This window comes from Mya arenaria, chromosome 6, assembly GCF_026914265.1.
Source record: "Mya arenaria isolate MELC-2E11 chromosome 6, ASM2691426v1".
Taxonomy (NCBI): Eukaryota; Metazoa; Mollusca; class Bivalvia; order Myida; family Myidae; genus Mya; species Mya arenaria.
Genome location: NC_069127.1, coordinates 10,803,816 through 10,817,966, shown reverse-complemented (window position 1 = coordinate 10,817,966; position 14,151 = coordinate 10,803,816). Strand labels below are relative to the sequence as shown.

The 14,151-nt window shown below is 34.1% G+C and overlaps 1 protein-coding gene across 1 annotated transcript in view; it reads right to left on the bottom strand.

Annotated features, from left to right (window-relative positions):
* LOC128239388 (uncharacterized) overlaps positions 1-9,650 on the bottom strand; it is a 28,734-nt gene extending 19,084 nt beyond the window's left edge. The window contains exon 1 of the mRNA XM_052956010.1: positions 9,494-9,650. Within this exon, the coding sequence (XP_052811970.1) occupies positions 9,494-9,587 (94 nt within the window). The 5' untranslated portion in view covers positions 9,588-9,650. The remainder of the gene's footprint in view (positions 1-9,493) is intronic.
* Positions 9,651-14,151: the final 4,501 nt, after the last annotated feature.

Genomic DNA, 14,151 nt, shown 5'->3' with positions numbered 1-14,151 from the left:
TTATATTGTACAGAATTTTAGGATATTACACCGTAAAGTTGTGTACAAACATTAAGCGCATTAATGATTCCGGTTACCTGTCACATGGCCACATACATAGCCATTCTTATTGGCAGCTATTAACTTTTGTTTCCAAATGTTGTAGTAAAATAAAGCTTATTTTAGTAGTAAAATTATTCAAAACAGAGACATTAGTAATTAATATACGAGACGTTCATTTACATGATTTATTTAGTGGTATATCTCGAAACTTATATTTCGTATTTTATTTATGTGCCTGAAGATTATACAGACTTTATTATAATGCATGGAATGCATCTGCGTGATTTGATCAAGAGTTGGTTTAACCTACAGGCTTGAACACATTACTCATGAAGCTATATAACCCAAATCTTTAAGCCGCTGTCATAAGTTAGGAACAATGACGGAGGTGTGTGACTGGGCGAATAATACGATAACTAATTAAAGGTCATACGTAATAACAATGCAGTTCTTTCAGGAATTCGTAGGAAATTACAAAAACGTCATGAACAAAAGGCTTAAGTTCGCTGTTGTAAGCCAGGGAAGAATGACTCAAGAGTGTGAGGAGCGAACAATAATAATAAATCAAGGACAATGCTTCATTAGGAGACGGGCTACCAGGAATGTGTTGGCGGTCAAAAATGTCGCTTCAAAATGATTTGTCCGATGTAAGCGACGTCGGTGAGTAAGGGTTAAACAAACCAAAAAATAAACAAACACACTTTACAATACAAGACAGTCTTTATAGGTCAACAATGCATATATTAATCATGAACATAGAATAAAAAATACCAGGAGCCTTTCAGACCAAAACGTCGCTCTCAGACTCTGGATCTTACGGTATTGTTTCGGGTTGAATTCATGCTCAGTGCAGCCGAACAATGTTTTGTTGTTGAGACAGCGAATAAGTTTCATATCCATTAAAGTTGAATGTAACGTTTCCGTTACATTTTGGGTTTACGAAAACCCCAGAGGAAATGTCGAGGATGTGCCCGATGATGCTTTTGAGAAGGATGGAGCGCAGACTTTGATGTCGGAACTGCTGTTAGTGCTGGCTGGTTTTCGTTTCCTGGCAAGGGGTTTCATGTCCACTGTGAAAGGCACAGCACTTGGATAAGTTTTTCCGGCATTTGATTTTCTTGAAATTACGTTTTGGCCAACAAGGATGCTGTTGATAGTTTTTCTGTATTGAAGTGCATTGAGATTTGTGTTAGCTTCATTATAAGTGGACCTTTGCTGGTTGAACACATTTTCTATTACATCCGAATTGATTAATCCTGGTGTGACATGAATTGTGGTTGACATTTTTAAAAACAAACTTGCACAATAAAATGAATCCCTGAATGCAAGCTTGAATGTCTTCATGGCATTCTAGTGACATAAGCTTTTTCAGATTTGGTTTCTTAGTATTGGACTTCTTTTCATGAACAAATCTTTCCCATTCTAAAAACCATTCACTAACTGCATGCAGTGTATTCAGCCTAGAATCATCTAAAGTTGCTATTGGTCTCAAGTCACGGAAAATTGAAACAATTTGTGATGTATTTTCAAGGAGCTGCACAGCACCGTTAATTATTTGACCTTTTTCACCTAGAGAATTCTTATATTGTTTTATTAAATTCAACATTTCATTTTTTTAAACTTCTTCTGCTAGGTGGTTTCTCATTTTTAGAAATTCATGGAAATATATGTTCATTTGTCAGTTTTCTATGTAATTGCAGACTGTTTTGCTGGTTCCATTTGTAGGCGTCCATGAACATCTGCCACTGAATATTATTACCATTTGGTAAAGTTAAATGTCTAGTAGATTTTGCTGTTAGACCACTTTTCATAATATTATTAAGGTGTTTTTTTTAAAACATGAGAAACATCCATTGTGAAAATTACATCCTGTGATAAAGTTGGATTAAGTGACAAAAACTTATAATTCAAATATGAATTTTCACCAACACAGAGATGCATAAATGAAAGATTGCACACTGCACCGTCCATACATGTGTATAACACTTTAAAACCATATGTCTTCAAATATTGAACAGATTTCCAAAATAGTCCATACAATTCTGATGCTTGTATATTGTCTGTAATAAAGTGTGCGAATGGGAATCTAAAGCCTGTGATACCTAAGAAAAGCAGCTGTAGAACATGTGTGCCAAATTTTCTGCCACCAGTCCCTTTTCGAAGTGTGTTGCACACGTCCCCTTCTTCACCGAGATCCGTGAAGCTTATTAACTCTACTACATCACCATTTTTACTGATCTGTAGGTCACTTTGGATTGACATCTCATCAAAAATCAGACCTCCAGTCATCCCTTCATCTGGTAAATTCCTTCTTTCAGCCTCCAGTAACATCCACTCAAACATTGACTGATCAAAACCAGGTTCCTGTTTAAGTCTATTTTTATACATTATCAAAGTTGAAGCTGATGGAAGTACTAAAATCTTTGAAGAAACTAGTATTTCATAACTATGAGGGCTTCGGTTATAAAGTTGGAGGCATGTTCCAATAAATGATTTTGACCATCTTCTCCCTCGAGGGTCACAAGAAACATTTTTGGATTGTTCTACGAACAAACTGACCAGTTTAGGGTTGGCATGTTTCAGTAGATGTTTGATGCGGACTATGTTGTCATCATCTTTGTCATCAGCAGATGGATTTCTATTTTCCTTATCAGGAGATGAGAATGTCATAGTTCTGCATGTTTTACATGTATTACTCTGTGCTGCAAAGGGTGCAATTCCATTGCAGGATATAGAGAGTAGTGTCTTTACAGGGGCTACTGCGTTGTTTTTCTGGAATTGTTCAAGAGTGTGAAATCTACTCATATTGCCAGGTTTACTAAATACGAGGCCACCACAAATATGTAATTTTTGCACAATAGAGCAGATGTTACGTACACTGAATTCATCAAACGTAAATGTGTTTTAAATTTGCACAGTACTTAAGTTAACAGTTATTACAAAAACAGCCAGGTCCCAAGTTCCATTGTCATAAAATTTTACCCTTTTTGTTACAGCATTTCCATTAGATAAACAACCACTTTCTGTAGAGCATTCAATTGCACTATCAGTTACACGGTTAACTGTAAATGTCTGTGGCAGGTAGCTTGGTATATCCTTAAACTGTGAAGTGTTGTTTATGGGCTGTAAGGGTTCTAAAGCTATACCCCTGTGCAATGTAAGCCACTTTCCATTTCCACGTTTTATTAACACGTTTTGTTTCTGAATATACTGTGTTCAGATTGTCCAAAAACACTCTCAATCCAGGGAGAGGCTGGGTGCCGCCAGACTCTGTCAGCTCAAATTTGAAGCTTTCATACAAAAAGTTGACTTCAACTTCACTGTTCTTGTCATAGTGTAAACGTCAAATTAAACAGTAAAGAAAGATAGCCAGTCTTTAACATGGTTGTTTTAAGTGGTTTTAAAGCTGCACTCTCTCAGATTAAACGTTTTGACAACTTTTTTTATTTTTTGTCTTTGAACGAGGCAATTTTTGCGAAAATCCATGGATACCAGTTATATAAGACTGCTGCCAAAAATCAGATCGCAGATTTTTAAATTTAAGTCCAAAAAATGATGTTTTATGCATTTTTCTTAAACCGTTAGTAACGGTTTAAGCCATTAAACATTAATTTTTGAACTGAAATATAAATATCTACGATCTGATTTTTTGTCAGCAAACTTATATCATTGGTTTGCAGATATTTACGCAAACAATTGCTCTTTCCAAGACAAAAAGTTGTTAAAATGGTCAATATGTGAGAGTGCAGCTTTAATGCACCAATATCAAATACAAAATTGTACCTCATAATCAAATCAATTAGACACTCAAGATCAAAATAGAAGGCTTGACCTGCTTGCTTTCAAACATTTATAAACTCTGATATATGAAAGTTTTTCTTTATTTACTACGGTATTAAACAAAATCCTTCACAAATTAAGTGCACAGGCTGTTGAGCTTTGGACACAGATTGGAAGAGGTCATTTGATTAATTTGTAGGTATATAAATGAGATTATAAGGTACATGTACAGTGAATAAGAAACTGAACCCTTTATATAAATGGGAAGAATTTTAATAGGCACTGCAAACAAGTAATTATTGAAAGATGACCTAATTTGAGCCCTGTCATGCGATATTGGGCCTTAAGGTGATTGCGACCAGTATGGATCGAGATCAGCCTGCACATCCATGCAGTCAATATAGGTATCATGATATGCTCAGCGAACAGTATAGATCAGTACTGGTTTCTATCGCCTTAAGGCCCATTTTCGCATGACAAGGCTCAATTTATTTGAAATGTACTGTATAGTCTCTGTTTCATGCCTCTTGTTGCAAACAACACCTCTTAAGATTTGCACACTGTTTTAGTAATGAAACATTTAAAACTTTTCATAGCTACTTAAACTGATTTTTGTATGGTTTTGCATCCTCATCGGCTCAAAATTTCTAAATTAAACTGTTTTGTCATTTTCAGATAAAACATGTAATTTTTTTGGTCAACATCGGTCAAATCGTATGTTGTTGGGGCTTTTAACAGACAATATACAGTATTATGCATAACGTATTGAAATATTTGCAACACTGCTTAGATGAAGGCATATTATTATTTTTTTGCTCTTGTTACAGTTTACCACCTGGTTGTCAATCTGAAGATACTGCACCACTCAGTGTTGTACAAGTTGATGACAGTTCTCCACAAAGTGTTGATATAGACGGTATTGACTGTGAGAATAGTGATGACGATTTTGATGAAGAATTTAACACAGTTATAGCCACAATAATATCTGATGAAGCTGAATCTGTTGAATTTGATATCCCAGAAGGGTTTGATATTGACAGTGTTATGCAAACTATGATTTACAAAAAAGAAGTAACTGAAGCACATGTTTGTATAAATATAATTATTAATGAAGTTGACCGTCATAGACTTATTACATTTGCCAAAAAACTATTTCTGAAATTGGCTAGTTACATCACAAAGTTAACAGGCAACAAGTCTATGTCAACTGGAATTCCGAAAAAGAATATTGTCAGTTTCTATCGTTTGGTACATGAGTTTAGTACAAGTGCAGAGTATAGAATGAGTTGTTAAATGATATTTTATGGACAGGATTTCACAGATAATCACATGATAGTTTGCTATAACTTAATAGAAGCTGTAAGGTTGTTTTATTTAAAACAAAAGGTTGATTTGTTGAAAATTAGCAACAGTTTAATAACAAAAAGACATGTGACAGACGCATCCAGAGCTCGTGTACGGTATGTTGCAGGCTATTGTTTGGCATCTCTCCGAAAAAAATATGTAAAAATTCAAAAAAGTAATTTATGTTCTACCAGTAAGCTAGGTCAGGACATGTATATTGAAGCCAAATGGGTAAATTACATTCTAACCATCCTCAGGGAAGATGAATATTACTTGAAAGCTCACACTGAATAGCCAGATTCATTACTAGATATTGAAAGGAAGCAGTATGCATCAAGGGGCTTAACAAATGTTACTGACAGACTATTTAAATTCTTTGTTTGTCTCACTGAAAAGAGTCTGGCACTCCTGGTTCATGAAAATCTTATGAAATATGGAAAGGATATATATAATAAGTGTTTAGAATTTATTATAAATGAACAACCTTTGTATGAACAATTTGCTACTATTGTTGTCACCATTTGTTCTGAACAGCCCATTGAAGAGTTTGATGAAAATTCAGATGCTAGTAGTGTGATGGGAAAAATGGTGTGGATCTCTTCGAAAATTTGCAGTATCTATCATGAACTTGTTGAAAAATACCTTATGGTGCTTCTGTCTCAGTTTCGGAAAGACATTTAGTCTGCATATAGGGTGGAAAAAACTATGGCTCATCGTAAGCAGATTAAGGTGACAAAGAAAAAGCAAACTGCTGGTGAATCGTCATCCAATAAACGTAAAAATGTCATCAAAACATCTGTAATGCACAAAGTTCCCAAAGAGACTGATTCATCAGATACCATTGCGGCTGACCAGGCCCATCCGTGGAGCCTCAGGCCAGCATGTCCCAAGAACCTCAGTCTGGGCCCTCTTCACAAGTATTCAATATTGAAGGAATTCAACCTGGATCCTCATCAGACACTGAAGATACCACTGACTTATGTCACTTGTGTTTGATTGATAAAGAAGATGAATGGATACAATGTGATTCTTGTAACAACTGGTATCACAGAAAGTGTGAAGGGTTAAAAAGTGCAAAAATTTGGAAAAAAAAACAACATAAAAAGGGGAGTGTCATGGTTCAGCAAATCCTGCAAATGAGTAAGTGTTTTTTATACAATATGTCAGCAAAACCTAATATTTTATGAAATAAAGACAGGTTATATAACTTATAACTGTAAAAGACAAAATTGGATCAACACGTGCCACACATTCCTTAACTGCCGTAACTGCAACACAATCCACTTTGGATTAAATACAATAAGCTAAAGGCGCATTATTTGATAAAACAAGATGCATGTACGTTTTTTATAGATATAACTATTACCAATTGACGCTCATTTTCCTTTGAGAAAACAACGAAGGAATTGCGAAGGAATTAAAATGTGAATAGATTTTCAAATTTCCGCGCAAAACACATTCTTTACATTCTACTTTTACCCAGCATTATTACTTACCGATGACGATAAACCGGGTCCACCAGCATCAGATGCATCTGCCAATCAGTTCTCTCGTAGTATAATGCTTCTATCCTCAGTCACGTGACAAGCAAATGGTCGTTCTCGGAGAAAAGATAGAAATTGAAAGAAAAAAAGCGATTCATGATTGTCTGTCGAATCAATTCCGGGTATTCATACACGCGATTAACAATTTATTTATAGTTTTAACGAATCGCATCGATAATTAACCCGGATACTAACGTCAAGTACTGATTTAGTGACGAAAAATGGTGTTGCGACTTCTCGATGGACTAACCAAAACTGGACTATATTTCCAAGGTTGTGTGACGATTGTGGAAATATGCGTGAACAAATGTTTTTAAGGTAAATGTTTTTTGGTAGAGACATTTGTTGGCTATGTTATAATGATTAGCTTCATTAATTTATCGTAATGTGTTCTTTAAAAAATAGTCTTAATTAAAGTCATGTGGAAAACAGGCATTTTGGGAGTTGGAATCCTTGTCTATATATAAGGGTGGTCACAATTTTTTGGGTCTGGACCTAGTTTTGGTCACAACTGACCCTAATATAGAGTCCTGGCACCGTGACAACCCCCTTTGGTTATAATCAATCGCAAAAATAGTATGTTTTATTAAAATTATTGCATAATTTGATTTTGACAATTCTATACGTTTCGGCAAATGTGTTTATTAATGCACTTCAGATGACAAAAAACATGTGAAATGTTCATGTTATTATTCACCAATAGTTTTCATTCTTTCACCGAGATGCATGAAGTAAAACAAATGGCACGTTTTGAAAAGCGACAACTAACTCCCCGAACAATGTACTTGTTCGACACGCTAGGAGCAACATCAAAGACAATCCATAACTGTCAAAAAAACAATAACTATGATTTCGGATGATTTGAAATAAGGTGCTACCATGGTATATGTGTATACTACATGAGGGACACCCCAGAGAAAATGGGGTTATCAAAGGTTCTTCAAAGATTAATGGGAATTTGTGGATTTGAATTTGAATGTAAGCAATTTGTTCAAATCTTCTTCACTATTATAATTAACTGGGGTGTAATACTAATGAGTGTACTTAAACACTCCTCGGAATCTGGACATAGGAAATGTCCCCATGATGGCATTTGGGTAACCATTAAACATGGCGTTAACATTCTCGTTGTACGAGCCAGATTTCGGCAGCAACCACGTATCTTAGTGAAAATGCCGAGACGTCCAGACAAATTTTACTTGAAACAGAACGTTTTTTTGTCATTTTTGTCTTTCGTCTTTTCATTTTTGTTCAATTATTCACAAAAACACAAATACCGAAATTTGACTCATTTCGAACACATTCCAAAAACATAAATTTGTTTTGTTGAATAGTTCACCTTCGAATAAATTGATTTGAGGTGGATTCACAGTAACTTTGTGTCTGTTTGGGAATATAAGTCAATTGCTATGCTAAGAGGTGTTGTTTTTCAAAAACGGTCAATAAACTTTCTAAATCCTTAGAATAGTTTGTGTGAACAATGCTACAATACGACGTGTTTACAAACCGACACATCATCATCATCATCATCATCATCATCATCATCATTATCATCATCATCATTCAATGAGTTGATATCGCTAAAAAACGACGTGTTTTCAAATCGATAACTTATACCATTTAAAAAAACATTTATCAATACCAAGACTTTTTAATGAAATAAGACTGGTTGTTGTCGAAAACAAACGTGAACACAATATAAAATGAAATGTTTCATGCTCGAAATATGTTAACTGTAACAAACATACTTGAGTTTTCACTCAGCTGAATATATTATTTGTTATATTGGGTGTAGGAAACCATTTTTGGTTAATTCGAAGTTAGAATTACCTATTCTAATAAGTAAGGTCATATTTTATATGCCAAAAGCATCTGTGTACAACTCATCGTTTTAGTAATCCATCTTTTGTTATTTTCTATTAAAAGATGACCAAATATTTGTATCAACGCAATCCATGAGAAAATGTGCTTCAAAATAAGTACATTTTGTTGTATGTGAAATCGGCACTAAGTGTCCTTGTTGGACAATAATATATGTACAAACTACCACCTTGGTGATAGGTTAACATTTATACCGAAACCCTCTCCCCTTAAGTTTATGAAAAATATCATATGGTGGTTCAGTTCAATGTAAAGAAAGCAGTCTACATTGATATTTTGGAAAAGAGTTTAGTTGACCATCATCGAATAAAATGTCCCTACGATCGACGGCATGAAAAGAAATGAAAGGAATTGAAACTTCTAATTAAGTCATTGAAATTCATTGAATAGCGTGCTTATTTTCCTATATTTGCTATTTTGAGATCACAGGATGATAAACGCCGAAATATATAGCATCAAGATAACATCGTTTAGTTACCTGTCAGGCGGATTAAATTCGCTCGAAGACAACCAGTTCATGTTATGAAATGCGGAACTATTTTGAGGGTTAGTAAGAACACAACGAAGATAAAAGAAGATAAAAGTCTAAACTCCACTCCTGAAGCTAAATGAAAACAAACGATAGACACACAAGACACCACAAACACAGTTAACAAAATCTGTTTCTAGGACTACTATCTAAACGGACAGAGAACAGAGGAATAACACTGTTTTTTTTATCGAGCAATCAAACAATAACACTGTTTTTTTATCGAGCAATATAACCAAAAGACACTTCATATGCCTCGATAGGTTTTGTATTTGTAGTCTTTTCATATTCTGCATGCATGTTCAGCTATTATCATACATTAAAATATCGTTCGAACTTAACTATTTTCGTAAAAGGTTATTTAAAGAAATACCGTTTTCCAATCCGAGTATATCCTCATAGTTATCCGCACGACTAAGATACAGTGAACAAATTAAAAGTAGCGCAACCGCCTTGGCACTGTGCATAATTGTAATACGGGTGTTCCTTTATCATCTAGCACTGTTGGCACTTTAACTCGAACTACAATAACACTGTTTAATTAGCAAATACTTCTCATAAAGCTTTTCAATTCCTTAACGTCTCTCTCTACTGAAGCAATAAATGTTTTCTGTCTCTGAAGCGTTGTTTCTACTAGAGGTTACAGCTTCTTCCACAGAGCAGCATGGCATCGATTGACAAAGACAGTGATTGCATTTAAGATAACCGATTCCTTTATGGAAAAACAACGATATGGCATCCAAATACAGACGAGCAGGTAAGGGATGGATTCTTTACGTAAATGGGTAATTTCATGAGTAAAAAAACGCATAGTGGTTGCCAAATGAGTAGATAACTAAACGCTAAACCTCATTTAAGTAGCAAAAGACATTAAGAAAATAAATCCATCTCAATAAACGCATCTCTCTAATGAACAAAAGCGAGAAAAGATCATAAAACAGCACTAAATATTCCTATATCAAAATAAGCTGCGTCGGAAAACCTGATTGACTGAGACAAAATCAGTGCAAGAACCATTCATACTCCATTAATATTTCATAAAACAAACAAGAATGAACATTATTAATAAGAATCTCCCACTTATTCGCCATGATGCATTCAAATACTCTCTACATTAGAAAAAAAGATAACTTTAGTAGTAAAAGTATTCTAAACGGAGACATTAATCATTTATATACGAGACGCCCATTTACATGATGTATTAAGTAATATCTGGAAACTTTTATTTTTTCTCTTACTATCTGGAAACTTCTAAATATTTTATTAATGTGCCAGAAATAATATAGACTTAATTATAATGCATAGAATGCATCTGAATGATATGATCAAGAGTTGCTCATGTTGCTCATGAGGCTGTACAACCCAAGTCTTAGGTCCGCTATCTGAAGTCCGGCAACGATGACGAAAGAGTGTGAGGAGGCGAACAATAATTTACCTAATCAATGGTTATACGTAATAACAAGGCAATTAATTCTTGCTTTAGTCTGTTGTGAATGACGGTATGTTAGTGAGTGGATGAGCTCATATGGATGAGCAATGTGATATTTAATCAAAAACAGTTTATAAAAAGAAGACATTTTTTTCAGCAAATTGTGTGATACCGAAAACGTTGCTAATAACGTGCTTTGGTTTATTGTTAACAACACCAATGTGTGAGGTTGTGAGCAATGCGATTATATATCATAAAAATTGTATATTTTTTATAACAGGACCCTTCCTGAACATCGTGGTAGACCAAAACGGCGATTATAAAATGCTTTTTTAGATAACAATGACCCCGGTGAGTGAGGTGGTAAGAAGTATGATAATGAACACGGAAAAGGTTAAAATAACAATACAGTACTTTTCAGAATACGTTGGTAATAAAAAGAAAAACGTCCCTGACAAAAGTGCTATTTTACGTTTATTGTCAATATGATATTATCACATATCTATCAACATATATGTATACGTATATATATATATATATAAATACACATCTTAGCCTTCTGCAGTGGAATTATTTCTATCTGGACATCTCTTTGATTAGCACGCGTAGGAGGGCAATTTGATATGGATGAGGAAGGGCTCATTCAATGATTGTATAAGGAACTCAGAAAGTTGTTACAGTGAAGGACTGCTAAACGACAGAGCTAATATATACCTACATTGCACATATTATAATGATTCAACAATTTGTATTCAAAATCATGAAAATACGTATGATATTAAAATGAACTCATTTCAATGAAACATTTAAATATAGATTATGTTAAGAGACACAAGGTAAGGGCAAAATTGACACTGAACGAGAGACAGAAGCGTACAAATATCACAAACAGACCTAAATCTCATCAAAATAGCTTAATCAATAATGAAAGGATTACCGCCTTGACGTGGAAACTGGGGATTTAAACAAGTGTATATGCTATAATAATATATAAAATTATAAAATAAGCTTCATCGGCGACAGTATCAAATTGAAAGCAATGAAGAATAAAGTAAAACTGACATAAAAACGGGTTGTTGTAAGTGGGATCAGGAGTGGTATACAATATTCGGACTTGGGTTGATCTTATGGCCATACGTCACCGATTTCATTCATTCTTTTGGTCAGTAATTAATAACAAGTAATCCGATTAGCTTCATCGTTCTTAACTTAAATTATTGTATACCAGCCCAGATCAGTCACAGATGCATATATCAAAAAGAGAAATGTATATTTAATAACGCCTGGCAATACTTGAATTAACCATTGCGGGAAGTTATTTTGAAATACTAACAATACATAAGGCGCAAGATATCGGGCAAATACCTTCCAGCATATCATGATATTGTGTATGCTCAGTCTTATAAAAACTATGTTTTGGAAGCAAATGAAAAAAATCAAATTAACGGTACGCTTTGTAAAACGACAATATACTATTCAAACAATGTAACTTGTTCGACACGCCAAAAGCAATAGTAAAAACAATCCACAAGTGACAAAAAATAATAATGTAATGGGATGTAGTGAGTGTTCTTAAACACTCCTCGGTCCAACATGGACATAGGATTTGTCCTAATGATGGCATTGGCGTAACCATCAAACATGGCCTTGATATCGTTTTACGAGCCAGATGTCGGTTTGAAGCATATGTATCAAGGTGAAAATGCCGAGTCGCTCAAACAAATGTTTCTTGAAACAAAATAACTTTTTGTCATTTTTGCCTTTCTTCTATTTCCCAAAATACAAATACCGAAAAAATAGATATGGAACATTTGAAACACAAACAAATGTATGGTAACTGTTGTATAAGTGTTGTTGTTTAAAAAAAATGAAAAAGAGTCAGTAAATCTTCCAAATCCTAACAATTCGTATAAACCTTGTTTAGCTGTGAAATTTAAATGTAATATAATGATGGAAAGAACAAAAGGCGCATGTGTTTGCTATAGGCCATTGAGAACGTGACAATACTATTCTGTGTTACCTGTAACTATGAATAGCGCAAGGTTAATCAAGTAAAGTAAGAATTCAACGCTATATATATTTATTTTTTTCAAAATATTTTATTAAGAGGCAGATAGTTCTTGTATTTTTTTCATTTCTGGATTTCATTACAATGTTAACATATTTTGCAAGATCGTTTACATGTTTCCGATTTCTGTTTGCAAATACCTGTTTAATGTGACTCTGAGGTAGCCAACTATACCTAGTGTTCTATTTGTAGAAAATGATATCCTGATTCTTTAACATCATCATCACCATCATCATCATCATCATCATCATCATCGGCGGCGTCGTCGTCGTTGTCGTCTTCGTCGCCATGCTGTCGTAGAATAACTTGTCTACATATTAACGAGCGCAATAACATGAGTTTACACTGCTACAGATCTGTGTTTACAAATCGACTGTATTAACAATTTCAAACACCTATTATCAATATTAGGGCTTTTAATAGAAATACGAATGGTATTGGTCGAAAACAATAACAACTGACCAAGAAATGCAGAAGTTTATTTGCCACATCTTTGAAAACAGCTATGTATCAGAACAATTAGTTCATTTTCTGTTTTAAATTTAACCGCCAAGTGAAAAATTAAATTAATATACATGTTCGATCCGAAAACTGCATTTTCAGTAATTGCAATTAAAGGCTTGTTTCTTTATTTTTTTGTTTATAGCTACTACTAGCATGTACACGTTTTTAAATTGCATTCTTAATGATTAGTTTATTTGAGTATGTTTTAAGACGTGTAAGTGTTGACAGATATAGCTATTTTAAGTTGAGTTACATAAATTTATTTAAGCTCGAAGGCGAACACAGTTTAAGCTGATATGTATCACGCATGAAACTTGTTTCCTGGCACAAGCATACTGAATATTTCACTCAGCGGAGTTCATTATTTGACATATTGTGCATTTTTCTTGTTTCGAAGAATGAATACTTTTTGTTTTATCAATGTTCTATAACTGAAGTAAGGTTATATATTATATGCAGAATGCAATTGAGTACAACCCAATTTGTTAGTAATCCATCTTTTGCTGAAACAGTTGTTTCTATTAAAAAATACCAAATATTTCCATCAACGCAAAAGAATGCGCTTTCAAAATTAGTGAAATAGTTACATTTTATTTTATGTTATATCGGCGCCTGGTGTCCCTGCTGGAAGGTAATAAAATATGTACAAACGACCTTTCGTCTACATTGATGTTTTAGAAAAGATGAAAGATGACAATCATAAAATAAAATGTTCCAACTACCGACGACATTAAAGGAAATGAAATATCGAATGAGGTCATTAAAATTCATTGAATTACGTGTTTATTTTTCTATAATTGCTGTTTTGATTACACAGGATGATAAATGCCGAGGGATATAGCATCGGGATGACATCATTCATCTACCTGTCAGGTGTGTTAAATTTTCTCGAAGACAATCAGTTCATTTTATAAAACAAACCCATACTAATCGAAAAGTGGAACTAATTGGATTGCAACGTTGATAAAAGTTTAAACCCTAAACATGTCTCAAACTTTGTAACAGGGAAATAAGACATAGTTAAAGCCTA